The sequence below is a fragment of the Vanacampus margaritifer genome, chromosome 16 (genome assembly GCF_051991255.1).
Source record: "Vanacampus margaritifer isolate UIUO_Vmar chromosome 16, RoL_Vmar_1.0, whole genome shotgun sequence".
NCBI classification, from domain to species: Eukaryota; Metazoa; Chordata; class Actinopteri; order Syngnathiformes; family Syngnathidae; genus Vanacampus; species Vanacampus margaritifer.
This window is the reverse complement of record NC_135447.1, coordinates 4436325-4462076: the sequence shown is the minus strand read 5'-3', so window position 1 is coordinate 4462076 and position 25752 is coordinate 4436325. Positions and strand designations below refer to the sequence as shown.

The 25752-nt window shown below is 39.3% G+C and overlaps 4 protein-coding genes across 11 annotated transcripts in view; 1 reads left to right on the top strand and 3 right to left on the bottom strand.

Moving 5' to 3' along the window:
• Positions 1 to 190: 190 nt before the first annotated feature.
• On the bottom strand, positions 191 to 5358 carry pimreg (PICALM interacting mitotic regulator). The gene is made up of 5 exons (XM_077546902.1): positions 5237 to 5358; positions 3880 to 4189; positions 3546 to 3811; positions 3365 to 3460; positions 191 to 1072 (listed from the first exon to the last, which is right to left on the bottom strand). The coding sequence occupies exons 2-5, from the start codon at positions 4186 to 4188 to the stop codon at positions 883 to 885; spliced, it is 861 nt and encodes a 286-aa protein (XP_077403028.1). The 5' UTR covers position 4189; positions 5237 to 5358; the 3' UTR covers positions 191 to 882.
• A 905-nt stretch (positions 5359 to 6263) lies between these two features.
• On the bottom strand, positions 6264 to 22566 carry tmigd1 (transmembrane and immunoglobulin domain containing 1). Of its 2 annotated transcripts, XM_077546242.1 has the most exons (8): positions 22021 to 22566; positions 21776 to 21946; positions 10214 to 12088; positions 10030 to 10092; positions 8982 to 9266; positions 6988 to 7272; positions 6820 to 6923; positions 6264 to 6750 (listed from the first exon to the last, which is right to left on the bottom strand). In XM_077546242.1, the coding sequence occupies exons 4-8, from the start codon at positions 10079 to 10081 to the stop codon at positions 6739 to 6741; spliced, it is 738 nt and encodes a 245-aa protein (XP_077402368.1). In that variant the 5' UTR covers positions 10082 to 10092; positions 10214 to 12088; positions 21776 to 21946; positions 22021 to 22566; the 3' UTR covers positions 6264 to 6738. The 2 variants fall into 2 exon arrangements, with proteins under 2 accessions (XP_077402368.1, XP_077402367.1); XM_077546241.1 differs by having other exon boundaries at positions 10030 to 12088; positions 22021 to 22565.
• slc47a1 (solute carrier family 47 member 1) lies at positions 11745 to 23839 on the top strand. Its single transcript, XM_077546230.1, has 17 exons — positions 11745 to 12091; positions 13370 to 13471; positions 14898 to 14966; positions 15027 to 15175; positions 16771 to 16813; positions 17579 to 17623; positions 19344 to 19441; positions 19659 to 19756; positions 19862 to 19975; positions 20141 to 20208; positions 20288 to 20396; positions 21282 to 21357; positions 21424 to 21493; positions 21794 to 21926; positions 22024 to 22118; positions 22813 to 22893; positions 22961 to 23839. Exons 1-17 carry the CDS (start codon positions 11897 to 11899, stop codon positions 23207 to 23209), a joined length of 1794 nt encoding a protein of 597 aa, XP_077402356.1. The 5' UTR covers positions 11745 to 11896; the 3' UTR covers positions 23210 to 23839.
• Positions 22669 to 25752, bottom strand: part of LOC144036010 (multidrug and toxin extrusion protein 1-like) — a 41573-nt gene continuing 38489 nt past the window's right edge. For 4 of the 7 annotated variants that reach the window (XM_077546235.1, XM_077546236.1, XM_077546237.1 and 1 more), the window contains 6 exons: positions 25673 to 25748; positions 25513 to 25582; positions 25321 to 25453; positions 25162 to 25256; positions 24816 to 24903; positions 22669 to 24725 (listed from right to left, as the gene is read on the bottom strand). In XM_077546235.1, coding sequence (XP_077402361.1) covers positions 24535 to 24725; positions 24816 to 24903; positions 25162 to 25256; positions 25321 to 25453; positions 25513 to 25582; positions 25673 to 25748 — 653 coding nt within the window. In that variant the 3' untranslated portion in view covers positions 22669 to 24534. The remainder of the gene's footprint in view (positions 24726 to 24815; positions 24904 to 25161; positions 25257 to 25320; positions 25454 to 25512; positions 25583 to 25672; positions 25749 to 25752) is intronic. The other 3 variants (XM_077546234.1, XM_077546238.1, XR_013288552.1) reach the window with 3 other exon arrangements.

Genomic DNA, 25752 nt, shown 5'->3' with positions numbered 1-25752 from the left:
GTTTAATATTTGCGTAAGGCCTTTACTAAATTTGAAAATTACTAAACCACCTCATTAAACGCTACTGCACACCCAGTTGGTCAATCCTGTATTTTTGTTGTTGCAAAAATATAACTTAAACCGTTACCATTTTACATACCGGTACTTGTAACTAATTTAATATGACCAAAAATAATAATCACACAAGCAGTTACTATAAGTGATCATTTAATTCACATTTGCCAAGTCCCCCCAGCCCACTTTTCTATCACTAGAAAGGTGGTATACGGATGCTTTAAATGACAGAATTGCTCAATTTCACCCAATGAGTCTTGCTTATCACATTATAAAACAAGTAGACTACATAAATCATCCACAAGTCACATTTCAAGTTCCCACATCTGCCTCAAGCCAGGGATATACTTGAGTAGAAAAACTATAGAAAACTTGTATTTAAAAAACAAAAAGGCACATTCATATGGAAAACAGTACACTATAAAAACAAGTGAGAAATATTAGTAATATCATTGCATATGCACACATATTAGTGTTACTTGTACTAATACAGTCTTATTCCTTTAAAAAAAGTAGATAATAGAACATTGTTAACTAAAACATTTGGTTGTAGCAGCTAGAGGGAAAACAATCACAACAACAACAACAAAAACAAACAGACCTTCGGTAGCTACAAATAAGAACAGTTGACTCAAGCTTAGAGAATTAGTCTAGCGACACATGTAAGCAAACAAATAACACTGCTAGTAGGCAAGTTTGAAAAACAAAAGGCAAGTATGTTACAGTATCACTACTAAATACATTAACCATAATAAAAAGTGACACATCGACTTACTGGTATATAACATGGCTATGCATACAAAAGGTCCTTTACAATGACATACAAACTTATTGAAGGCTTCCTTTGCGGACGGCATGGACCCAGCCGCCAACTCGCTGCGACATCCGCGAGGCTTTATGGCTCAGATTGGAGCAGCTGAGCTTGCCGTTGGGGTCCAACTTTCTCCTCATCACAAGCGTTGTCATTGTGGTCGTCGTGTTGGCTGTCAAACTGCCGTTCTTTTCCGTTGTGCTGCACCTGGAGCAAGAATAAATCAAAAATACAATCAGTAGTCCAATTAAAAAATCGTTGTTAATAGTCATTTGAGACACACAAGGAATGTTAAGATATGTGAAAATGGTGTAAACGAAGAGAATCAACAGTGGAACCTCGAATAGTCAATTTGGAGCAATGCTACTGTATGCAAATTAAGGGTTTTAAACTCTTGAATATTTTATATTGAATTTGGATGACATTCTAATAAAGATAATGGTAAAAACAATGCTATTCAGAAGATAGACCGATATGCTTTTTTCAGGGCCGATACCGATTATTGCTATTCAGGGAGGCCGATAACCGATAAACTTTGAATTTGCAGGGAGGGGGGTACGTTGTGTCAAAAAATTTAATAATAAAAACTCCAGCATTGACTGCTTAAATGCCTTCAAGCACATTTTTATAAAAACAGCTTTTGTGATTTGCAACATGTTAAAGGTTTTTTGTTTGCACCAAGTATAATGCCAACTCCCAAATAGCCACTAATTTGTGAGCTAACTTTTAGCTTGCGGGCTAACCATTCACCCACACGCTAACCCCAGGATAAATCCTAAATATAAAAAATTTTTTAGCCCCTATTTGGGTGTTATCTCAGGGTTAGCGTGAGGGGGAACAGTTAGCCCATGAGCTAACTGTTAGCTCGCGGGCTAACCATTCACCCGCACGCTAACTCCCAAATAGCTGCTAATTCGCGAGCTAACAGTTAGCTCGTGGGCTAACCGTTCTCCCTCACGCTAACCCTGGGATAACACCCAAATAGCGGCTAAAAAAAATCTGCGAGCTAGCCGTTATCTCGCGGACTAATAGCTGCTTATTGGCTGTTAGCGCTGCAAGGGCAACCAATTAGATGGTGCTGTGGGCGGGCCAATGCTGCAGGGAGTCAACAACCGCTGACTCCGAGCAGATGGAGGAGAAAAGCGTCTATCAGAGCAAAAATAACAGTTTTTAATAAATCGGCCATCAAAACAAAAAAAAGAGGCCAATGCTGAATATCGGCGCCGATTATCTGCCGGGCCAATTATCGGTCTATCCCTACTATTCAGTTTCTTTTGTTGTGGGGCGAGGTGGGCCCTGACGAATTCGCACAAGACGAGAGTTACTCTCTGGAAAGTTATTAGAAGCATCAGTAGAGGTTCCACTGTAAAGAAGTATAGAGCATTAGTAAAACAAAAACTGGGTTATTTTCAGTCCAGGCACATGCATCTCCATCACATGCTCGTCATTCCTCTTTTAGTCGTTGCAATTCATTCAGATGCATTTACCTTCTCCTATTATTCATCTATTTGGGAATAGCCAAAGCGCCTGTTGTAGGAGTTGGGGTGGAAAAAAACACAACACTCCATGTTTATATGGGCCCACTGCTGTAACTCACTTTGAATGTCACAGCAGGAAGTGACACGCAAGAACACTCCCAGCAAAAGTTACATTCTTGGAATTTCATCTGGTTAGAACACACACGCCTTCACACACTCGCTTTGCTTCCCATACTATCAGCCCCTTGGTTTGAAATTGAGGCGGGAAGAATGTGCAAGGGCGGGAGGGGAAATGTGCGGGCAGACGGCAGCTGGGATTGATTGGACGGGAGGCTCGCTGGATTCTGGACCAACGGTTCGCACAAATACACACAGATGTTTTATTCACATAAACACACGCACTTTCATTCACATACTGACACGAATATGGTCATGATGTACGACATAGAAACATTCGCCTTCTCTCTGCTCTCTAAGACTACCATGACTAACTGACAAAAGACAAAATTGCTTTATAGGGGAAGTCAAGCCCCCAAAATTATTGACAGTAATATATGTGACGTCACTAGCCTAAACATGACATTCTGATTATTATTACATATGTGCAATATGAGTTAAGCAGCAAAATCCAGCCGTTTTTTTTATCAATCTCAGGGGGCGGCCATTTTGCCACTTGCTGTCGACTGAAGATGACATCAATGTTGAGCTCAGCTTAAGAAAAAAAGTGAGCTGTGATGGGTCGTTGCCTGAGCGACTGTGATGTCATTTTCAGTCGACAGCAAGTGGCAAAATGGCCGCCCCCTAAGATGGAAAAAAAAAGGGGCTAGATTTTGCTTTATAACTCATATTCCACAAATGTAATATTAATCAGAATGCCGTTTTTTAACTAGTGAGGCCACATATAACATATTATTGTCAAGAAATGTTTACGGTTGACTTCCACTTTGATGATGCTATGATTCATTTATTTTATTTTATTTTTTATTTTTTTAAAGGATATGCACCACATAAGAGGCCTTACTTGTCATCTCTTCCGATGAGCTCATCGAAGGCCCTTGAGAGACGTTTAAGCCTGCTGAGTCCACATGAGACAGACTCCAGATCCTGGTCAAACTTCCTGTCACGGAAAAAAGACAGTAAGAAGTCAGAATGTAGGAAGCAAATTGTCCTTCATGTAGGAGAGAAGCATCCACGAGACTCACAGCGTCTGGTTGCGCATGTTGGGAGAAGCATAGGGGCTTCGCAGCGACGCCATGCGAACCAGCTGCCGTCTCCCTCCTCCGTGCTTCATCCCAAGGACGCCGGCGTCAGGGGTCCTCCTCCCTCTGGAGGCTGGCGTGCGTCTAGTCTTGGCTGCGGACCTGGGGGTGCGAGACACCGGCGAGGCCGACTCCTCCCCCTCGTAGATGCGACCCGGCGTCGCTACCAAGCACTGGTCGCGAGAGAACTCCCTGTTCCTCTGCAACCTCTGAGTAGGAGATGATAAAGATAAAGAAGATGGACACGGGAGTGTTCTTTAGTCCCGATTGCAGGTACCTGATACACCCCGGTGATGGAGTTCCGAGCGGTGCGTGTCATCTTGCAGACGGCGCTGGTCTTGGGCTCCTTGGTGCGCACACCACCACTGGCGATTTCCGGGAGGGAGTTGGCCTGGACGACGCGCAGTGGGAGACGCTTGCGCAGCGACCTGCGCAGCGAGCTGATGGAGGACGAGGAGCGCATCTTACGGAAGCCGGGTGCCTCGGGGGAGCTCTCGGCACCATCCGACTCATCCAGGGTCGTGTGGGCCCGCCACACTCCTACCACGGCTCTACCAACTCCGTTCATCACGGGAGAAGACGGCATTCTGACAATCGGAGCAAATATAGCACTTAGCCTTTAATGAAGTACTGTATGCGAGTTCACAAAGTTGAAAATTCAATTACTTTATTGCTCATCATCTTAATCAAACGGTTATAATGACACCTGATAATGTGCAAAGAAAAAAATATGTGTTCTTAAGCTTGGGCGAATGGAAAAGTTCTCTTAAGAAAATAAGACATTTAAGAGTACAAAGATGATTTAAAACTGTTATGCAACATAAAATGCTTCACAAAACCAAATGATTAAAGACACAAACGCGAAAGCCATCCCACCCACCTGCAGTCTGAGGACCACTAGGACACCAAATTATTATTATATATATTTTTTTAAGCGTCCTTTACTTCCAACGCTAATTTCATGAACTGTGTCAATTACTAGGCCTCCTTTAATATATTTGTTCCTTTACGGTGTATACGTACTAACGTGGAGTGTTAATTCATTCACATAACTTTACAATTGTGTACATTATACTACTTTACTAAACGTAACTATAAATATTAGTATAATTGCTATTTGTTCTCTCAGTTTAGTAACAAGCTTTCCAATGATAGCAGTCTTTTGAAAATAGGATTTACATTTTTTTTTAAGGACATTATGTAAAATTTAAACTTGGGATTCTGCAATAAATATAACATCTAAAATCTATATCTCATTGCCTTTGCATTGATACGGTGGCGAAATTGGTAAAATTTTACTAAATTTTAAGAGTCATAACTTTCTCACTATCACAAGAAACTTATATAAGTGGAAGTGTCTTGAAAAGGTCTGTCTGATAATGTTGGTTTTATGTAAATCGATTCAATTTGACGCTCATACCTTATTTAGTCAGCTTTCACACAACAAACAATGGTCAACAAGTGATTTGTGCGAACAAGGGATTTTCAAACCGGGCCAGCGCCCCTGAACGCAACGTGAGCTTCACGCAAGATAAGGATTAAAGTTGTTCACCTCCACGAGATAATTACGAAAGAAAACTTAATGGGAAAAAAAAGCCTTTTTCTTCGTGGCGTGTATGTTAGGTTTGCCTTACCTTAAAAGAAACACTTAGTTGTGCACGATTCGACGACAAGACTCCTCTGTTGTTTGAATTTGGCGGTGAAGAAGAAACTCCAGGCAGGCTGGGTAACGCCCTGTCATGTGACGTTGGCGCCATGCCCCGCCCTTCAATATATTATACTTCCGGTATGTTTCCAACAGGGACCAAATATTTTTCATTTTTTAAATTGAATTTATTATTTTTGTGTCTGGATGTTATTAGAAGCAATATTAACGTTGAATGTAATAAGGAGTTAAATGTTGTAAAGAAACACACCCATAGGATGACGTAATTCAAATAGTTATGCCCTTCTTGCCTCGTTCGCTTCATTGTTCACTTACATTGCACTTTCTTAAAAATGCACATTTAATCATGTATTTCAAATTTATTCTTCATGTGGTTGAATTGCATAACGATTGATAACATAAATTAATTGAATTAACAACTTCCAAACAACAAAAAAGTAATAATAATCTTAACTGAGGTTCTAAAATTGACCTGCAGATGTCGCTAGAATCTTTGTGAATTAAGTTGGTGTCCTGCTGAAAAGGGTATTCTTTTGGATGGGAAAGGTGATTAAAGGTCACACTTCAAAGGTATAGTCAGCCTGTCTCATGAGCCTTAATACGCCGTAATACAATTTATGTTGAATCACCATGTGATTAAATTAATCATCGTGCAGTCTGGACCAATGTACATGATTGTATTAAGTTGTATGTGTTATGCAAGAACTATTGACAGCAACCAGTTACCAGGCCATGTTACCACTTCGCTTTGCCTGTTTCTTTTAATCGGATTTGGGTTCGTCCAAGTCACAGAAGCGGGGGCACCATTTCTTTATCTATTTAAATGATTCCTGTTTTCTTAACATGAACACCATCTTTCATTTTATGAGTAAGTGATATTGAGCTTGGCCTTGAACGTTGACGTGTAGCTTTTTGTCTCATTAAAAGTAAATGGATAACACAATTTTAACGAGTCACTGTCATTGAGTCATGAGCTAAAGTTCAGGAATAAAAACCTGGTTTAAATTGAGATTTAATACATAAAAAAATACATTAAAATTTAACTTGTGTTGGATGTACTGTAGTAATAAGAATCCATCAATCAATTAGCCTATGTGCTTTGGAAAAAATAATCTTACTTTCAATTAGGTGAAATGCTAGATTGCTCATATTGATGAAACATAAAACATGTTTGTGGCACATTAACAAGTACAATGCCAAGATCAAGCCTTATCTTAAGATGACTGTTGTCAGTCTTGCTGAGTTGAAATTTACAATAAAAAGGCATCCTTGTGTAGCCGGTTAGCTTTCATGCTATGGTAACTGGCTTCAGGAAGTCTCGTTCAGTTGCAATATGGCTCGTTCCTGCTGTCATGAAGATGAGCTGTCATGTGGAGAGCTACACAATGAGTCGGTTAAATAGCTGGTTCTCTTAGCCTTAGCGCTAAGCTGACCGGCTGCAGGCAGGAATGTAAAGTTGACGACAATCATTCACTTGCAGCACTGTTGGGAGAGAAAAGGCCGTTAGGAGACACGGCTACTGCATACTTTTGTCACTGTACCACACGTTACCTTGACGATTTTTTCCCAGCGTGATAAAATGGCGAAAAGTGCCGTAAGGCACACCACAACCACGCCAGCGATGATGGGCATCAGTGGAAACTTAACGGTCTTTTCTGCGGACAACAACAAAGTCAGCAACATGGAGGCTCAACATTGATTGTGGATTCAAGGACTCACCTGTGACGATGACCAGGAAGTCCTTGCTCTTGACTCCGTAGACAGGCGAGTCGACGGTGCAGCGGTAGAGGCCCTCATGCTTACTCTTCTCTGCCTTGTTGGCAGATAGTCGGCTAGAGAAGCCGTCGTCGGTCACGGTGAAGCCCCCTCCAAAGAGGTCGAGAGCACTGCCGTTGAGGGTCCACCACACGGTGACGGGCGGGTTGGCGAAGGCGTCGCAGTGCAGGACCAGCGGCGATTCATACTCCACCCACACGTCCTCAGACCCCGACAGGTCGGGCGGATCTGAGGAGGACAACGTTTAGATGATTTGTTTGACAGCAGTTATTATAGTTTTGGAATTTTTATTTTTGTTAGTTTCTATTTAGTTTTGTTTTACATTTTGTTAGTTTTAATGACTTTCCAGGTTGGTTCTGTTTTTTATTAGTTGTAGTTTTTAAAAAATGCTTAGTTTTAGTTTATTTTTAATTAGTTTCAGTATAGTTTTTGTTTTAATGTGTGTTACTTGTGCACAATATTTAATAAACACCCTGGTAAAATGACAAAATTAACGCATTTCTTACCTAGCAGTGCATTTTGGCTGAGTTAAATAGAAAAGCAGGCGAGCTGAGCGGAGACGTCATCTGAAGGGGCTTTTTCTATTGGCTGCTGCTAGATGACGTCACTTCTACGTGACACTTTCAAACGTCCTTATTCCGGTTAATATCGAAATAAATATACTGAAAATTGCATTTAAAATCATCCCCAAAGGCTCATGCATTATATTAATTACGGTACTAAAGACTAAAACAAAGCTATAATTATAGTTAGTTTTAGTAGTAGTAGTTGTCAGTTTTCTTTTTTTTTTTAAAAACATTTTTGTTTTTATTTTATTTTGTTAACGAAAAAAAATTTTTGAACTAAAATAACCTTGCTCGGTATTGAATAATCAGAACAATTAGAAAGACCAGAAAGAGAAATTCCGATTGACACAAATTGGGGAAAGTCTATTGGAGCCACTTCAAAACTGCCGCAGATACCAAGACCGTCAAGTTATATGAATGTGTCAGCACTTGATGAGATCAAGCAATATGCCGAATTAAGAGGAGAATGTGAAATGCAATCTAAAGTATTTTGGTCCCCATTTTAAATTAGTAAAGATCCTAAGGTCATCAAGTAATTTGGACGTGGCAGCACTCAGAAGGTCAAGAAATGCGAGCAATGAGAAAGACAGCGGAACTCATTGTAGCCGGAGAATTGTAATTTACACAAGTCGTGATAGTCTTTCAAGGGCCTTTTGAAACAAGATTAAATTCCCAGATCATCAAGTTACTGAAGAGGCAACAGTCATGGGATCAAGTTGGTCAACACATGATTCAAAATAATGGGATCAAGGCTTTTCGATTTTCGATCAAAGGAAATATTAAAACAGGTATATTTTGTCCCCACCCTAAATTACTTTGTCACACAGACTACTGCAACCTACAGGATTGGTGTAAAACGTTTTTTTTCCTCAATGAAATTAGTTTTTTAAAGCTTCATTTTGTAACAATTTGCCCCCAAATATCTTTACAATAGCCATTTTATTTGACCATTTATGACTGAGACATTTTTTAATTAGTAGATTAACACTGGGAAATCTTGCAAGCCTCTGGCTAATAGTTTTCAGTCAGGATTCGGGTTCGAATTTTGCCGCCCTCTATTTGCGGATTTGACATCATGTGCGTGTCGTGTATGTGAAGAAGGGAAAACGCAGTTTCATTTTTTGGCCACAGGTGGCAGTAGCGATTTGAAATTCACACTATACAATATATAGAGAGAGTTTGGCCAACTCGATTTCGGTACGGTAACAACATGGAGTCCAGATGTCATGTGACCAGCAGTTGACCAATCACAGGGTATTCTTTATGCGGCTCTGGAAATTCAATTTTCTGCATTCAGTAGCTTTAAGGACATACATAGGCTTATTTGCCCTTGGTAAAGGTCCACACTCAACATTTTCTGTTAGCACTCACATGTGACATTGAGTGTGACGGAGGCCTCAACGCTGGCGTTGCTGGCCAGGCGGCAGGTGAAGGTGGCACCGTTGTCCTGGTGGATGACCGGCGTGACGCACACTCTGCTTTGTCCCTTGCGGTTTTCCTGGCGGAGAGCCACCGTGGCGCCGTTTCTCAGCCACACCAGCTCTGCTCGCTCACCCTCGGATCGGTTGCTGCGACACACCAGCGACACGGTGCTTTCCAGCTCGGTTAGGATGGCGCCCTCGCCGTCTACGCCGGGCACAGACTCGATGGTGATGCCTTGGGAAGGAGATCACAATTGTAACTTTTTTTTATCTTGTACTCGACAAATACTCCATATATATTATACAAATGCATACATTATATATATATATATATATATATATATATATATATTAGGGGTGTGAATTGCCTAGTACCTGGCGATTCGATTCGTATCACGATTCATAGGTCACCATTTGATTCAATACCGATTAATCCCGATACAAATCTATAAATTCATTATTGCGATTTTTTTTTTTTTAAAACCCAAATTTAGAAAATACAAATCAGTAAACTTGTACATGTACGCTGTAAGATGAAAATGTATTTGTTTATCTGAAAATTCTGGCTTATAACTGAGCCACTGCATGTAACAAACAGTTTGCAGTCTGTTTCATGTTTGAACAGCACTGAAATAAAATATTAAGGCTTAATATTCCAGTAATATAACATTATTCCATGCTTAATGTGTGAATCCTAACCCCAAGTAAGACATTTTGTTGAATATTTCCATAAAAAATTGATGTTTAAAAATTGATTCGGCTGCATATTGAATTTTTTCTAACACCCTTAATATATATATGTGTGTGTGTGTGTGTGTGTATATACATACACACATACATATACACTAAACTAAAAGAAAGCAAAATAAAAACAAACTAAAAGTAACTGGAATTAAACAAGTGCAAAATAGTGATCACATGCATAACTTTGTATCCTTGGCGGAGGTACAGACGACTGTGACGCACAGTGTGTGTGTGTGTGTGCGTGTAATACTTACACAACGTCTGTGCCACACACAGCGCTAATACCGCGAAACAGTAAGATGCCATTTATTTATTTCCTGGTAAGAAAGTGAGAGAAAATAGTGTGAATCATGAATCATCCGCTCTTTATGGTGTCCTTTTGATGACGTTTGCGGCAAAAATAGAATCGTACAAAGAAAAGCAAGCGACTCAGCTCACCTGAGCGTGTTCGTCTGAAGATCGGAGACGTGTCAATGCGTCAGGTCGCTATTAAAGACGCTTGAAGAGGAGTGCAGTTTTATGACATTCCAGTCTTTGTTATCAATTATGTGCAATTTCCTGGCTTCCTTTTATTGTTGTGTCCTTTTTATTGGTAGCCGGCGCTAAATCGTAGGAGTTGAGTTACAGTAGTGGACATAAAAAAAAAAGGAGTGCAGTGCTAGCAGCTTATTAAAACGACGTGATATACAACATACAGCACTGCTGCACGTTTAAATTCATATTGGAACAATCTGATTGGAGGCTAGAGCATAAAACAATTAAGTCAATTAATAAAAAATAAAAAAAACTCCTGGCCTTAACTTTAATTCCCAGAAATAAGCATGAAAGATTGACAAAATGTAATTCAATACTGATAATGTGATAACTGTGCACTGCAATGCATGTGTGCCATTTGCTATATTTGTCACAGTTATTATGTGTCATGATGGCTGCCAAATTCTTAACTTGATCTGGCGGCGTCATCACGTCGCTGCATTTGCAAAATTTCATTATTTCTTTCCTGCGTCACAGGGGCTCATTTGAAAGATCCGGCGCTGAGCAAAGGTCGGAGGCAATTACATGCGCGCGCTCACGCACACACACACGGGCCAATGGTAAAAACTCAACACATTCAACAGTAGCTCCTGCTTTGATACGATGAGGGAGTTACTTCCCCACATAAACAACACAAACGCGCACATCGCAGAAGGAATTCCGAAGTCAACAAACGCATTATGTCTGGCAATTTACAGAAAAATTAACCCAAATTTAGCCAAGTTAATCGCCAGACCTGAACCCAATGGTGTGAGCATTTTACCTCAGGAAGACGAGACTGAAGGAAGAGCCCAAAAAGAACTGAAAGAGGCTGCAGTAAAGGCCTGGAAAAACATTTCAGAGGAAGAACGCAACAGCCTGGTCAAGTCAGTGGGTCGCAGGCTTGATGCAGTTACGGCAAGTAAGGCTTGCGCCACCAAATAGTAAACGTTATTCACTTTAACTTCATTTAACAATGTCCGTTCCAATACTTTTGCTTACTTGTACGCCGCAAAAAAAAAAAAAGACTCAACTCAACTTTAGTCTTACATCTTTTGATCTGGTCTTCAGAATTGACCTTGCCGTTCCAATACTTTTGGAGAGGACTTTATGGCTTTTGGACGAGGTCCCCGATGGTCCTCAGGCAGAGGTGGGTAGTAATGAGTTACATTTACTCTGTCACATTTACTTGAGTAACTTTTTGAAGACTAAGAGTTTTACCACACAATACTTTTTACTTTTACTTGAGTAGATGTGTGAAGAAGTAACGCTACTGTTACTCCGCTATATTGGGCTACACTAGAGTCGTTACCCACCGCCACATTCACGAACGAATCGAGTCTTTTGAACGGCGGGGGCTACTTGCCACTCGGGCATTCCTTATCCGATTACCAGTCAGCTTTAGGAGCACGCACACATTATTAAGCTTTCTGGGGGGGGAAAACACAGTGGCCAATTTTGCCCCCTGAGAGCCTTTTCTTATCTATGCCTTCTCTGCCTTCCCTCAGGGGAGGATCGTGGGTGGGGCCTCCTTTTGATCCTGCTGTCAATAAATGACTCTTTTGTGGCTTTGGGCCCAATTGCCATTTTTTGTTTTTGGTGGCTATCATGGACAATCCATCTCCCAAACCCCAAGCCAGAGGGCCTCAGGTGGGTTCCCACGCGGACCCCCACGTGGGCCCGCAGACCCCAGATGTGGTGGTCACCCAGGCGGGGTTGGGCGGCAAGCTTTTGGAGTGTCGTTGGCTGCCTCTGGTCTACAGGGAAGAGCTCATTGAGGTGCTGAGGCTCACGGGACCCCTGGTGAGTAAAGTGATGGAGGTGTGTGTGTGGTCAGGTAGGTCGTCAAGGTGTCAGCAAAAAAGAGGGGAAATTTTTCTGAATAATAATTTCGATATAATGATGATGTCATTTGTGACATAATTAAAATGATTAAACATGTCATTGTGAAATTGTACTTACTAATCATCAAAATAAAATTATTGAACAAATAGTATACTAAAATAAAAATGTAGTAGGAAATTTTGTGGTGTCAATACACCCCCCCCCCCCCAAATTAATTGTAATATAATGTGGATTTTACTAGCTCATTGTTAAATTAAAAATAGAAAACTAATGAAATGAAAATGTAATATTTTGTGGCATAAATAAAATGTAAAAAAAAAAAAAAGGATTTAATGATAAAAAAAAAGTGACTCTACAGTAATTAAAATATTTTGTGTAATAAAATAAGAATTGAAATATAATAACAATTAAAAAACAATGCCACGTTGAAATATCGGGATTTTATTAGGAGAAAAAAATTAATAACATGTAAATAATGATTATATAATATTTTGTGACATAATTTTTTTTTGGACATAATTGGAATATGTTGTAGATTTTCATGGCTAATCATAAAAATGAAAAATACATTTTGAGCAAGATAATCAGCCAAATATAATTTATATTTTCTTTGAAAAATATGAATATTTTGTTGTCTAAAAAAAGATTTCTTGCAGCTAATCAGCAAATGATAATAAAAATATATGTTAAAGTCAATATCTTAAGAAGAATGAAAATAATAATTTATACATTATATAACAGTGTGACTAAGGTCACATGAATAAAAAAAAAGAAGAAATATTGTTGTATACTGATGATATTTATTATATATTACAGTATATATTTAATATTAACAATAACAACAATAATAATAAACATGCAATGGGATTGTAGGATGTTGACAAAATAAAAACAAAAAGGTAGCATACTATAATAAATGAGGTCATATGAATTTAAAACTCTGTTAAATAGTAAATCAATACTTGTTGCATAACTACATGAAATTCAATTTATTTTAAATTTAATTAAACAGTTACCCAGCCTGATATGTCCCTTATTTTTTCTTCTTTCAATGTATCTTCATCAGTAATTTAATTTATTTTTAATAATAGTTATCCAATGAACTCTTTTGCTGTGCCTTCTTTTTTTCTTCATTTATTTGATCAGTTTCAAGGGACGATTAAAAACAAAAAAAATAGCGTGTAAAAATGTGAAATCTATTTAAAGCTCCTTATGATGCTTGTTCTTTTTCTCTAGCTGCTGTTTAACATCCTGAACTTTCTGCTGCCTCTCGTCACCTCCATCTTCTGCGGTCACATCGGCAACGCCGAGCTGGCCGGATACGCGCTGGCGTCAGCGGTATTATTATTATTATTACTTTGCGTTTTAATGATTCATGTGTCCAATTCTTCAGGTGAGGTTCAAACCTGGAACCTCTGCATATGAGGCAGCTGTTCAATCCACACACACTGCCCTGCTGTTCTAGTGGAAATTCAATCCGATCAAATTAGAGACGACTATGAAGACGCTGCCAGTCACTGAAAGCCTCCTTACGAGAATTTCGGTCCCGAAACGAAGTCACAATTCCAAAAGTGGAAAAGACTGAATGGTTGTGAGGCGAGTTCATGTAATAGAACAACTCATGCAAATATCTGTCTCTCAGCATTCACTTAATACGAGCTCGTGGAAAAGTTCTTTCTCCCAGTCTTCACTTTTTTCTTTTTTTTTTTAATGAAAGCCTGCTTCTCAGCATTTTTTCAGCATTTAGTTTCTTACAGCACAACAATATTACTGTAAAAGTTTTTCACTCAGCATTATTTTTTAGGACACAAAAACTCAATGCTTGTCTCCCAGCATTCACTTTTAAGGACACAATCGAAATTCTACAAATGTTTGTCTCTTAGCATTCCCTTTGTGTCTGTTCTATCTCTCAGCATTCAATTTTATTGAGCATGACGGTACTTGTTCATCAGCATTCACTATTTGTCAACAAAATTTAATTTGTGTGAATACCCGTTTCTCAGCATTCACTTCTAAGGACCCAATAGAAATTGTACAAATGCTTGTCTCTTTTGCGTTGTGTTTGCAGCATTCACTTATAAAGAGCATGGCGGTATTAGTGTTCACGCTTGTTTATCAGCATTCACTTTTTGTCAATTTGTGTGAATGCCTGTTTCTCAGCATTCACTTTCAAGGTGTGACTGTCCATCTCTCAGCATTCACTTTTCTAGAGCATGACGGTATTAGTGTCAACACTTGTTTATCAGCATTCACTTTCTGTCAACAAAATATAATTTGTGTGAATGCCTGTTTGTCAGCATTCACTTTTTTTCTTTTTTAGAATGCAGTAGCGTTGTCTCATATTCTAGTCTATTAAAATGCTCTTGTATCTCAGTATTCACTTTTCAGGATATATTTGAATAGCATTTATGTGAACGTCTCTCAGTATTTATATAATGCATTTATTTTTTTTTACAAAAAAAGATTTGTGTAAATGATCGTCTCGGTGTATGGGTATTAGCATGAATGCTTAGCATTGTGACAATCATTTTTTGGGGGGGCACGACAATGTTTGTCCAAATGCTCGACTCTTAGCATTCAGTCTAGCTTATGAAATATTGCAATGCTCAGCAGTCACACAAAACAAATCATAGATGTTTGATGAGCAAGTAAGTAGTAGTAATTAAGTAAGTTAGTAAGTGTAAATGTATGATTCTCAGCATGACGGCAATAATTTTTTGGGGCGCATTTGTGAATGCTTGACTCTAACTCTCGCTTCCCCCAGACCATCAACGTGAGCACAATGGTGATCGTGCAGGGCCTCACCTTGGCGTGTGACACGCTCATCTCTCAGGTGAGGCCACCTGTGTTTTCTAACCCCCCCCCCTCCGTATTAACGCTCTTGTCCCCGCAGACGTATGGCAGCAAGAACCTGAAGCGCGTTGGCGTCATCCTGCAGAGGAGTTCGCTCATCCTGCTGCTCTTCTGCTTGCCCTGCTGGGCCGTGCTCATCAACGCTCACCACCTGCTGCTCTTCATGCACCAGGACCACCAGGTTGCCAGGTGACAAATCCACTCACGTATTTGACCGCCCAACTATGGCCCGGCATGCATCTTGAAGATTTTTTTTAAATTTAGTCATCATACAAATGTGTCATTATCACTATTCAAGCAGGAGAGGAGGAGAAGCGGCAGTAAAACAGGCCTATGTATAGTTGGGCTAAATGTCAGAGTATAAAAATAAGTCTTAAAAGGGAAGTCAACCCAAAAACATTTTTTTGACAATAATATGTTCTACACAGCCCCTGGTCTAACTATAGTATTCTGGTTAATATTGCATTAGTGGAATTTGAGAAGCAAAATCCAGCCCTCATCTTAGGGGGCGGCCATTTTGCCACTTGCTGTCAACTGAAGATGACATCACAGTTGCTCAGGGCTCAGGCAACGACCAGGGTTATTATAGTTTTGAAATTTTCATTTTAGTTCGTTTTAATTTCGTTTTGAGGTTTGTTTTTTAAATTCAACTTTAATTAGTTGTCAGGGTGGTTTTGTTAGTTTTTATTAGTTTTATTCATTTATAAAATGCTTAGTTTTAGTATTAGCTTTGATTTTATTTATTTTTTAATGTGTATTACTGATGCGCAATACTTAATAAACATCATGGTAAAATGAAAAAAGTAATGCATTTCTTACCTAGCGTTGCATTTTGGCTGAATTAAATGAAAAAGCAGGAAAGCCTGCTTAAGTAAGTATACGTAAAATCACATTTCAAATCATCCCCTAAAGGTTCATATATTCAATTAATTACCAAAGACTAAAACGAAGGACATTTTCGCTATACGTATCGTTAGTTTTAGTTAGTTTCGTAAACATAAAATGCAGTTTCAGTTAGTTTTCGTTTCGTAAAAAGTATGAGCAACTGTGATGTCATCTTCAGTCGACAGCAAGTGGCAAAATGGCCGCCCCCGGAGATGGATAGAAATGGCTGGATTTTGCTGCATAACTCATATTTCCCAAATGTAATATTATTTAGAATGTCATGTTTAGAGTAGTGAGGTCACATATAACATTTTATTCTCAAGAAATGTTTAAGGTTGACTTCCACTTTAAGTCTGCAGTTAAACATTTCTAACATTTCTCGTAAATTTGTAGTTTTATTAGTCATCATGTAAACATACAGTACATAAACGTTCTCCTTCTACTACTTTTCATCTTAACGTAAGTGTATATTTACATTATTTTCCAGTTGTTTTTGTCCGTCCGTCCGTCTTCTTCCGCTTATCCGGGGTCCGCAGTTTAAAAACTTAAATCAAGAAAGTCAAATTATTGAAAAATCAACTTGGCCCGGCAGGTGGTCCGATTGGAAATAAATACACCTCGCAGGAAAACACAGTGTCATTCATTGACACGCAGTTGTTTTCGTAAAATTTATAGTAATGAATATGTTTTGAAATAAATTAATAATCATGCTCATTAATCATGATTTTAATATCCATCAAAAATAATTGTTATTATTATTTTTACATAATCGCCTAACCACTTCCTGGTGTACGTCCAAAAATGCAGATGTTGTTTGTGTGAGCAGTGAGCTATCAGCGCACTAATGTGCTATCATTTGCCTCCATTAACCGAATTCCGGGAACCAATTTTGCTTCCAGGATCGCCCAGCTCTACATGATGGCCTTCCTCCCAGCCGTTCCAGTAAGTTTCTGGCGACACATCTCATTCCCGTTATCTAACCACTGATTGAACCACTTTTTTTTTTTCAATCCAAATAGTAAAACACAATTGAATTAAAACATTAGGAGATTACAGGGAAGAAGAACGCCAGTCAGACCATTTTCTCAGAATTGTGAAAAAGTCCACAAAGGACACACGTGAAGTTAATGCATCCGCAGTGCTTTTTCGTTTATTTACTGCGGTTAGCTCGAGACCAACTCTGATGAGTAGTTCCTGGTCCGCAAAGCTTCACGGAAACCAGTTTGACAACCACTCGTAAAAACGCAAAGTGGATTTCCTGGAGAGATGCTGCCTCCAAAAAGTCAACGCAAACTCAGAATTTAAACCATAACGGGTAGCAGCGGAAAGAGTAAATGTTTTTTTGATCTAGCATCCATCAATCATCATCTAAGCTTACGCTAAAGGTCTGCTAGCTTAATGCTAACACACAATGCAAAACACCATAGACTAGTTAGTATGAACATCGCGCCCCTGCCAAAAGGTACTGGGCTGGCCCATGACTAGCAAAAATCCACGAATAATTGACGACTATTATAAATACATTGACTTTTTTGTTTGTTTGAGGTTGGTCAGAGGGCAGAAGGCACCACTTTAAAAGGATGCATTATAAAAAGCCACCATGTGACAATATTACTCCCTCTCCATTAAGTGTATTCAAGGGGTGAGTATTTTTACTTTATTGTCGTGATTTTTACAGTGGTTCTTTTTGTTTGTGTGCCCACTCAGGCCATGTTCATGCATCAGCTGCAAGTGGCTTACCTACAAAACCAGGTAAGTCCACTTGGTCACCGCTATTGAAGCATAAAACAAATGATGAAATATTAAGAAAAAAAAGTTTAAAAAAAATTGATAATAATAAGATGGAAGAGTTGTGAAATTTGCATAAAAATATTTTTATTGTTAAAATAGCACTTTGAATCATACTATGGTATTTTAAATCATTTTATCATTATATTTTGTTTTCAGTACATGATAAATAAATGTTTACTGTAAAATAGCAATTTATATAAGAATATATGAAACAAATTTGTAGTAATATTAGTGATTAATTGATTTTAAGAATTAAGTTTTCTATGACAACATTCTATTGATTGTACAAATACATTTTAAACATAATTTTAGCCATGTTTTTCCAAATAGAATATTTAGTATAAATAGCACAAATTTAAATGATAAAATATTTGGGCATTATTAAAATAATTATTCAAATATGAAAAATAATACATTTCTAAATTATAATTAAAAAATGAATTTTTTAAATTACTTGTATCATTATTTATTACACTTTTATTTTTATTACTTAACACTTCTTTTTTTTTTTTACTTCCGGACTTTCTTTTTTTTTTATATACAGTATATATATATAAATGTTTGTTCAATTAGTATACAACAACATTTCTAGCCTGTCTTCACTGATTGGCTGGAAGAAATCACATGGTTCTTCTGATTTTAAGAACGTAAATAGTATGTGAGACATTGATCATGATCATTGATCACAAATGTTTTGAGCATCTCCCTGAAAAACCTGAAGCAAAGCAAGCAATATGATGTCACTTTGTGCGATAGCTTTCCTCTGATTGGCCAGTCCCTGAAGGGTTGATGTCAGGTCTACAATGTTGACTAGTATTCCAATGTATCGAGTATAATGAGATTTCATGTCCGCTGGCATCCCCTACGGCCTACTGATTAAATTCCAATGAGGTCCTGCACCTGCATTTTGGCTGTGTGTGCGTTTTTGTTCTTGGCCTTCTGTGTGTGTGTGAGAACTTGTGTTTTACTTGAGTTCCTAGCCGAGTGTGCTTGATAAGGTCATAATTAGGTCCGTCTGCCCGCGCACCTGGCATTTGTCTGTTTTTGCAAATCTTACCTAATCTGATGTAGTGACTCACTTTCTCGATTCAATTTAAATCCAAGAGGATTATACATCGTGTATTTAAAACAACTGTGCCTGAAGAAAGGCCCACTAATAAACAAAATTTAAACATTTAAAATCAGCGCCGAAAAAGCTCAAGTATTAAATTAATTAACGACAAAAACGAAGGATATTTATTACAGTTAGTTTTATAAATTAATTTTTTAATTTTTTTTAATTTTTTTATTTTATTAACAAACATTTTTTTTTCATTTTTAGTTTCACTTATTTCTTTCATTTTTGTTAACTATAATAACATTGAGTGGTAGTAATAGTTGAAGAAGCAATATTGTTCTTTGTTTGTGGCATGTCTGTACTATACTGCCTCCTGGTGGCCAAGGCAGGCATACCAGAAGGAGCAGCACAATGAATTTGACGGCATCATTAAATCATGACGCACTAATTCTTTACATTCTTTTTGAGTGTATTACTACTCTATGTTTTTATGAAGCTAAATATTATAGAGTGATATCATCCTCATTAAAAAAAAAAAAAACACAAACTTTATTTAGCTTTTTTGAGAGGTAGTGGTGTGTCCCTAATGTTGCGGCCCTTGAGCATATGTTTTCCCCCTGCTAGGGCATCATCCTGCCCCAGATGTACACGGCGGCGTTGGCCAACCTTTTCAATTTGGGGGCCAACTACATTTTGATCATCAGTCTCCAGCTGGGCGTTGTGTGAGTGCGTTATATGGACTTTTACAGCAAAAGAATACATTGTTATATTTTTAGTATTTTGTTCTATATAAAAAAAACACACACACATTAACAATTAAAAAACATTTTACAAATGAAAAATTGCAAAAAATAATGTGGAAAAAAAAAACATTTTGGGGGGGACAACTGCCTCAACCGATATTACTGATTGATTGATTGATTGATTGATTGATTGAAGTGGCTCGGCGGTGGCCAACAGTCTGGCTCAGGTGTCCATCTGCCTGCTGCTCTACGCCTACGTCCGATGGAAGAAGCTCCACGTTCCCACGTGGGGAGGTGAGGCCTTCATCGTGACCCGCTGCGACTCGTGTCGCTAAGCTAAGCTAAGCTAAGCTAAAATAAGCTAAGACAAGCTAAACTAAGCATGTTCACTGTGGGCAGGCTGGTCCAGCGAATGTCTACAAGACTGGGGCTCCTTCGTCAAGCTGGCGGTGCCCAGCATTTTCATGGTGTGCTTTGAGTGGTGGATCTGGGAGATTGGAGGCTTCCTCGCAGGTTAGTTAGCTTGTTTTTGGTTTTTAAATTGTGTAAAATGTCACATATCCGTCACACTTGCACCAAGAGCTATAAATAATGCGGTGTTATACTGAATCAAAACCATATCAGGTTTAATGACGTCATACATAAATCTGACATTTTGTGTGAACTTTCTCTCATCAGGTGTTTTGGGCGAGGTGGATCTTGCGGCCCAACACGTCATGGTGGAAATATCAGCTATTACATACATGGTATCTTCCTTCGTCCCGCCCATTTTTCCTTCCTGAAGGCCTCAGGTCATGCTAATAAAGCACGTTGGGGTCCTTGCAGTTTCCGCTTGGAATCCATACGGCCGCCTGCGTCCGTGTGGGCAACGCCCTGGGAGCAGGAGACATTGCCCGAGCCATACTCTCATGTAAAGTGGCCCTGGTTCTAACAGGTATACACAGATTTTGTACCGGTCCAGATAGGATTCAGATTATTATTTTTTTTATATTGTTTCAAAATGAAGTGGAAATTGTGAAATTGTGCTATGTTCATTGAGGCACAGAAAACATAGCATCAAACCAGGTTTAATCTAGATTTGATCCAGATCAGTGCTCTTGGTGGTGACAAGACAACAAATGAATAATTCTGAAAAGTTTGGTTTTCGGGTATGTAGGAACAGACGTGCGTAATCAAAACAGGTTTAATCCGATTCGGATTCAGATTCTTTATATTCAATGTTGTTCCAGCACTGTTCAGTCCTACAAAATCTGGTTATTGATTAAAATACGATTTGATAAAATGTTACTATGTGTATGCAGGGTTCAAAATTGTGAGAAATCAGGTTTAACTGTATCATTTTTTTTTTCTAGAATAGATACCATTCGTTATTTGTTATTTTTTGCTTTGTTTATTTATTAACATAGGGTAAACTGGATTCAATCCAGATTTGATCCTGATTTTTATGATGATTTCGCATTGTGTATGAAAAATACCCTGAAAACATTAGGCATTTATTATAATAACAATTTAATAAAATTTGAGTAAGTAAAGTCAGAAACTAGTGTATTATCTGGCTTGATCTGAATCTGATCTATATTGTTTTGAAAAAAAAAAGTGACATCATCATTTAGGGGCGGGGCTATTTAAAAAAAAAAGCATGGGATGGAAGCTGTAATTAAACCTTGTTGAATCCGGATCTGATCTTCTTTTTTTTTTTTTTTTTATGAATTTTATTTTGTCATTGATAAGAACAAAATCTGAGTAGAATTTACATTTAATATACATGATTGTCATATGAAGTTTAATCCAGATCTAATCCATTTAAAAAACACTACAGGACTGCTGGCTGTGCTGCAGGGCACCGTTATCGTCAGCTCCAAATCCATTCTGGGCTACGTTTTCACGTCAGACGAGTGAGTTGTCCGCTACCTTCCCAAATACCCAAATTTCCGCATCCCATCCTTTCACTTTTTTTTCAGAAACATAGCAGTCATGGTCTCAGAGAACCTCACCATCTACACGTTCCTGCAGTTTTTTGATTCACTCCTGGTACGTTTTGAAATAGTTTTAATTTTGTGCTTTTGCTTTTTTGCTGCTCGGCAGAATTCATGGGGCAAAATCATACCTGCCCCACAGTCCACTGACAAACTAGACAAATGTATTCCTGCTAATTCATTTCACGACTGAATCACTCGGAATCAGAATTCACTCATAATAGCGAGTCATAATAGCCATCACTTGTTACTAGGCAGATTTTATGAGGCACAATCATTCATTTCTTCACATATAATTTTGTTATTGAATCACTATTCTGTATAAAATATAACTCACCACTCTGTTGTCGTTTAGTGCGTGTGCTCTGGAATTCTGGTCGGTTGCGGAATGCAGAAGATTGCCGCCGCATCCAACTTGGTGAGCTACTACTGCATCGGCTTGCCAATAGGAGTCGCCCTCATGTTTGCCGCCCGCCTCCGAATATTCGGTACGATTTTCATCTTCTCACTAATGAAGAAAAAAAATCTTAACATTGTTGACAACATGAATCGATGTCATTTATATTCTGTATGTGTGGTCACCAGGCTTGTGGCTTGGTCTCCTGACGTGTGTGTGCCTTGAGGCGTGTTTCTTCCTGGTTCTCATTTTCAAGCTCAACTGGAAAAAAGTCACCAAGGAGGTAGGAGTATTTAGAAGATCATCAGAGCACTTTCCCGGTGTTTGGTTAATGCATTAAAACGGCTTAAAAATACAAATTAGTAAAACAAAGTTCCTTATCATGTTTGGTCACTTGTTGTTAGGCAAGTTTAATGGGGCACAATCGTTTGTACCCCATGGGCCAAAACGAAATGTGTCTCCACATGATGATATAATCACTACAGAATTTCTTGGTCAGGTCACAATTCCTTGGTCATTTGTTGCTAGGCAGAATTCATGGGCACAGTCATTCTTGCCCTGTTGGTCAAATGAGACAAATACATTAAAATTGATTTTTTTTTACCAAATTTACCAAATGACCACTCAGTATTAATAAAAAATATCAACATACTTTTCTGGTTGCATCACGTTTGTTTGGTCACTTGTTGCTAGGCAGGTTTCATGGGGCAACATCATTTGTGCCCCAGAGACCATGAAAATTAGTCATTTATTCATTCACATTAATTTTAATATCGAACCATTATTCTATGTTAAATATAAAATTGCCTGATTAAAGCACATCTCCATGGTCATTTGTTGCTAGGCAGATTTAATAGGGCATATGTGCTCCCCACAGGTCAAAAGGAATTTAACATACATGCAGGGTTGCTGTATGAAAACAACAAATATAGTAAAAATCGAAACCACTTCCTGATGTAGTTTGATTTTTCCTTCAGGCTGAAGAGCGAGCTGGAAAGAAAATTCTGGAGACCTCTAAGAACGACAAGCTGATTGAAATGACGCGGCGCGACCGCTCGGTGAGTGGACGCGTCCATGATTTCCTTGCCGTGATTGGCAGCTTGGACAAATATTGTCATGTTGCAGGCTGACAACACGGAAGCTTCCAGAAGTCGGGATCAGGAGGCCGAGGACACACGGGTGAAGCAGCTCTCCACCACGCAGCTCGTCTTGAGGAGGGGCTTTGCCATCTGGGTGGCGGCCATGACATTAGTGGCGGGCGTCGCTGTCCACTTCGCCTTTCCCATCCCGGAAATCCCGATGTCCAGCTCGACAAACTTCACTGAAATCTGGTCCAATTTGTCCACGGCCACGCCCACGGCTTGGACAGAATAGACCCCTCATGCATCCATACACTTTTTTTAAAATATCAAACTAAATTGTTGCCCATTAAACACTAAACTACTGTACTCTCTATTAGCATCGAATTTTAATATATATTTTTTTACCTTACTAAGCCACATTGGATTTCCTTGCATGGACATTTGTTTCTAGGCAGATTTCACAGGGCACATCAATCTCTGCCCCACAGTGTATCCACGCAAATTCATTTAGCTACTAAATCACTACTCTGTATTAATTACAAAATATCAACATAATTCTCATGTCATTTTATGCCCTTACTTGCTTGGTCACTTGTTGCTATGCGGATTCGATGGAGCACAATCATTCATGTCCCACAGGCCAAATGACACAAGTGTACCCACCTTCTATTACAAAATCACTGATTTGTATTTAATATAAAATATCTAAAGAATTCTCTGGTCATGTGATGCTTGCCTGGTTACTTGTTGCTGGTCAGATAATGGGGCCATAATTCTTTTCTACAGCATCTCCCTGGGATTTTGTGAAAATTCAGCCCCTGAAGCCAGCTTCACTTAGCAACATAAAATTTGGTAGACATGTCTATCATGAGTAGACCCATAAAAAAGTCTCAATAAACCATGTCTGAAAACATACAGGAAGTCAGCCATTTTGTATCAAAGTAGCCTTAAGGCGGTTGAAGTTGATGACGTTCCATGAAATGTGAACAGTATTTAAAAATTCAGCCCCTGAAGCCAGCTTCACTTAGCAACATTAAATTTGGAAGATGTATCTATCATGAGTAAACCCATAAAAACAATCCTCAAGTAGCTATACCCCAAAATCTATAGAAATTCAGACATTTTGTTTGAAGCATCCTATTGGGGTCATGTTTACCACACAGTCAAGTAGAACTGTTAGCGCGAGTTGTGTACAACAATACGCAGACATACACACAGCCTTGCTGTTGTTCCTGGCGGCACAGTGTGACACTGATTGCAGCCTCGGTGAGAGGAAATGTTGGGCAATCTCGGCGAGTTGCCTGGGCTGACGTCGCCCGTTTTGATGAGCGGCGGAAGTGATTCCAGGTTGATTTGGAATGCATGCAACGCTACCGTGTGAAGCACAAAAAAAAAGAAGAAGTTATTTTGAGCAAGCGAGGATCTTTCCCATAGAATTTTGTTGAAAATAAAACGTGAAGCCGATAAAAGGCAGAGTTTAAATTGGTTTGAACATGTGTCATACTTTGTTTAATCTACAGGGGGCAGCACATGACCAGAGAGTACAGTTTAAAACATCTTCCATACAGATGTACTCTCCTACAGTGAAACTAAGTATTGCACATCGGCTATTTTGTCTCACGACGACTGCAGTGTGACCAGGAACCTGCTGACGAACACTCCGACCCCGAGGATGGCGACCATGACGAGAACCGCCAGGCCGCGACGTAGTACCAGTTGCCAGACTGGCGACGGTGTAGTTCTGTCCGGCTCAGATTGTTCCGGACTCGAAAGGTTGGACGCAGGGGTGCTCATCTGCTGTTCACATGCTAGGAGGGAGAGTTTTTTTTCTTACGCATTGTTGCTAGGCAGATTTCAATCAGCGACAATTGCTTTCAAGAAAAGAAAAAAAAACATACTTTTTTTGTTTTCTGCAGATATACCTTTGTGGTCGATGACAAAGATCTTGTCTTGTTTTCTAACATGAACTCCAGCACGTTCCAGCGCCTACATACGCAAAGAAAGGCAATTGTCTGATTTTGAATGATAGCCCGGCAAAAATGGATAAGGTACCTTCGGTCACGACTTTCATGCTCTATAACGCCTCAAGACCAATCACAAATGACTTTGTTCAAACAACTTGAAGAGCACGAACACTTTTGATTTTGAATGTTGACAACCACACATTTGAGAGCAATTGATTCCGCTGGTCTTAAAACACTTGTTCGAGAGAAAGGCGACCTTCATTTTGGCACGTGTACTCGCCTCCAATGTGGCTTTTTTCCAGTTGAGCTTGCACAAATAGACGGTGTAAAAGAGGGCCTGCAGCACCACACAAACCAGGAATCCCCCCCACAGTCCTGTGATCAGCGACAACATTTCGCATCAGTGTAATTGAAAAATACTCCATTTCATTCCTCTCACCAAAGATTCCCAAGTTGATGGGGAACATGAGCGACACTCCGATGGGGAAGCCCACCACGTAGAACCCCACCAAACTGCACACCGCGCCCACCATTTGCTTCCCGGCGCCCCGGACGATTCCTCCCATCACGGCCTAGTCGGTTAAAAAAAAAATCAATAAAAATACTCTGCGGATGACGCTGCGGTTCTTACCGCGAAGGCATCCGCCACGTGGGTGACGCTGTACATCATTAAAACATTCGCTACTCTCGCCACTATGTCCCTGCGGTGGAAAGAGGAGCAAGGGATTATGGGTGATGACAACACAAAAGCACTGACCAAAGCGAGGACGGATACATCACGCGGATCTTACTTGTCTGTGGTGAAAATGTAAGCGATGAAGTTGCGGGACACAGCCAGGAACGTTCCGGTGAAGCACGAGACCACCACTAG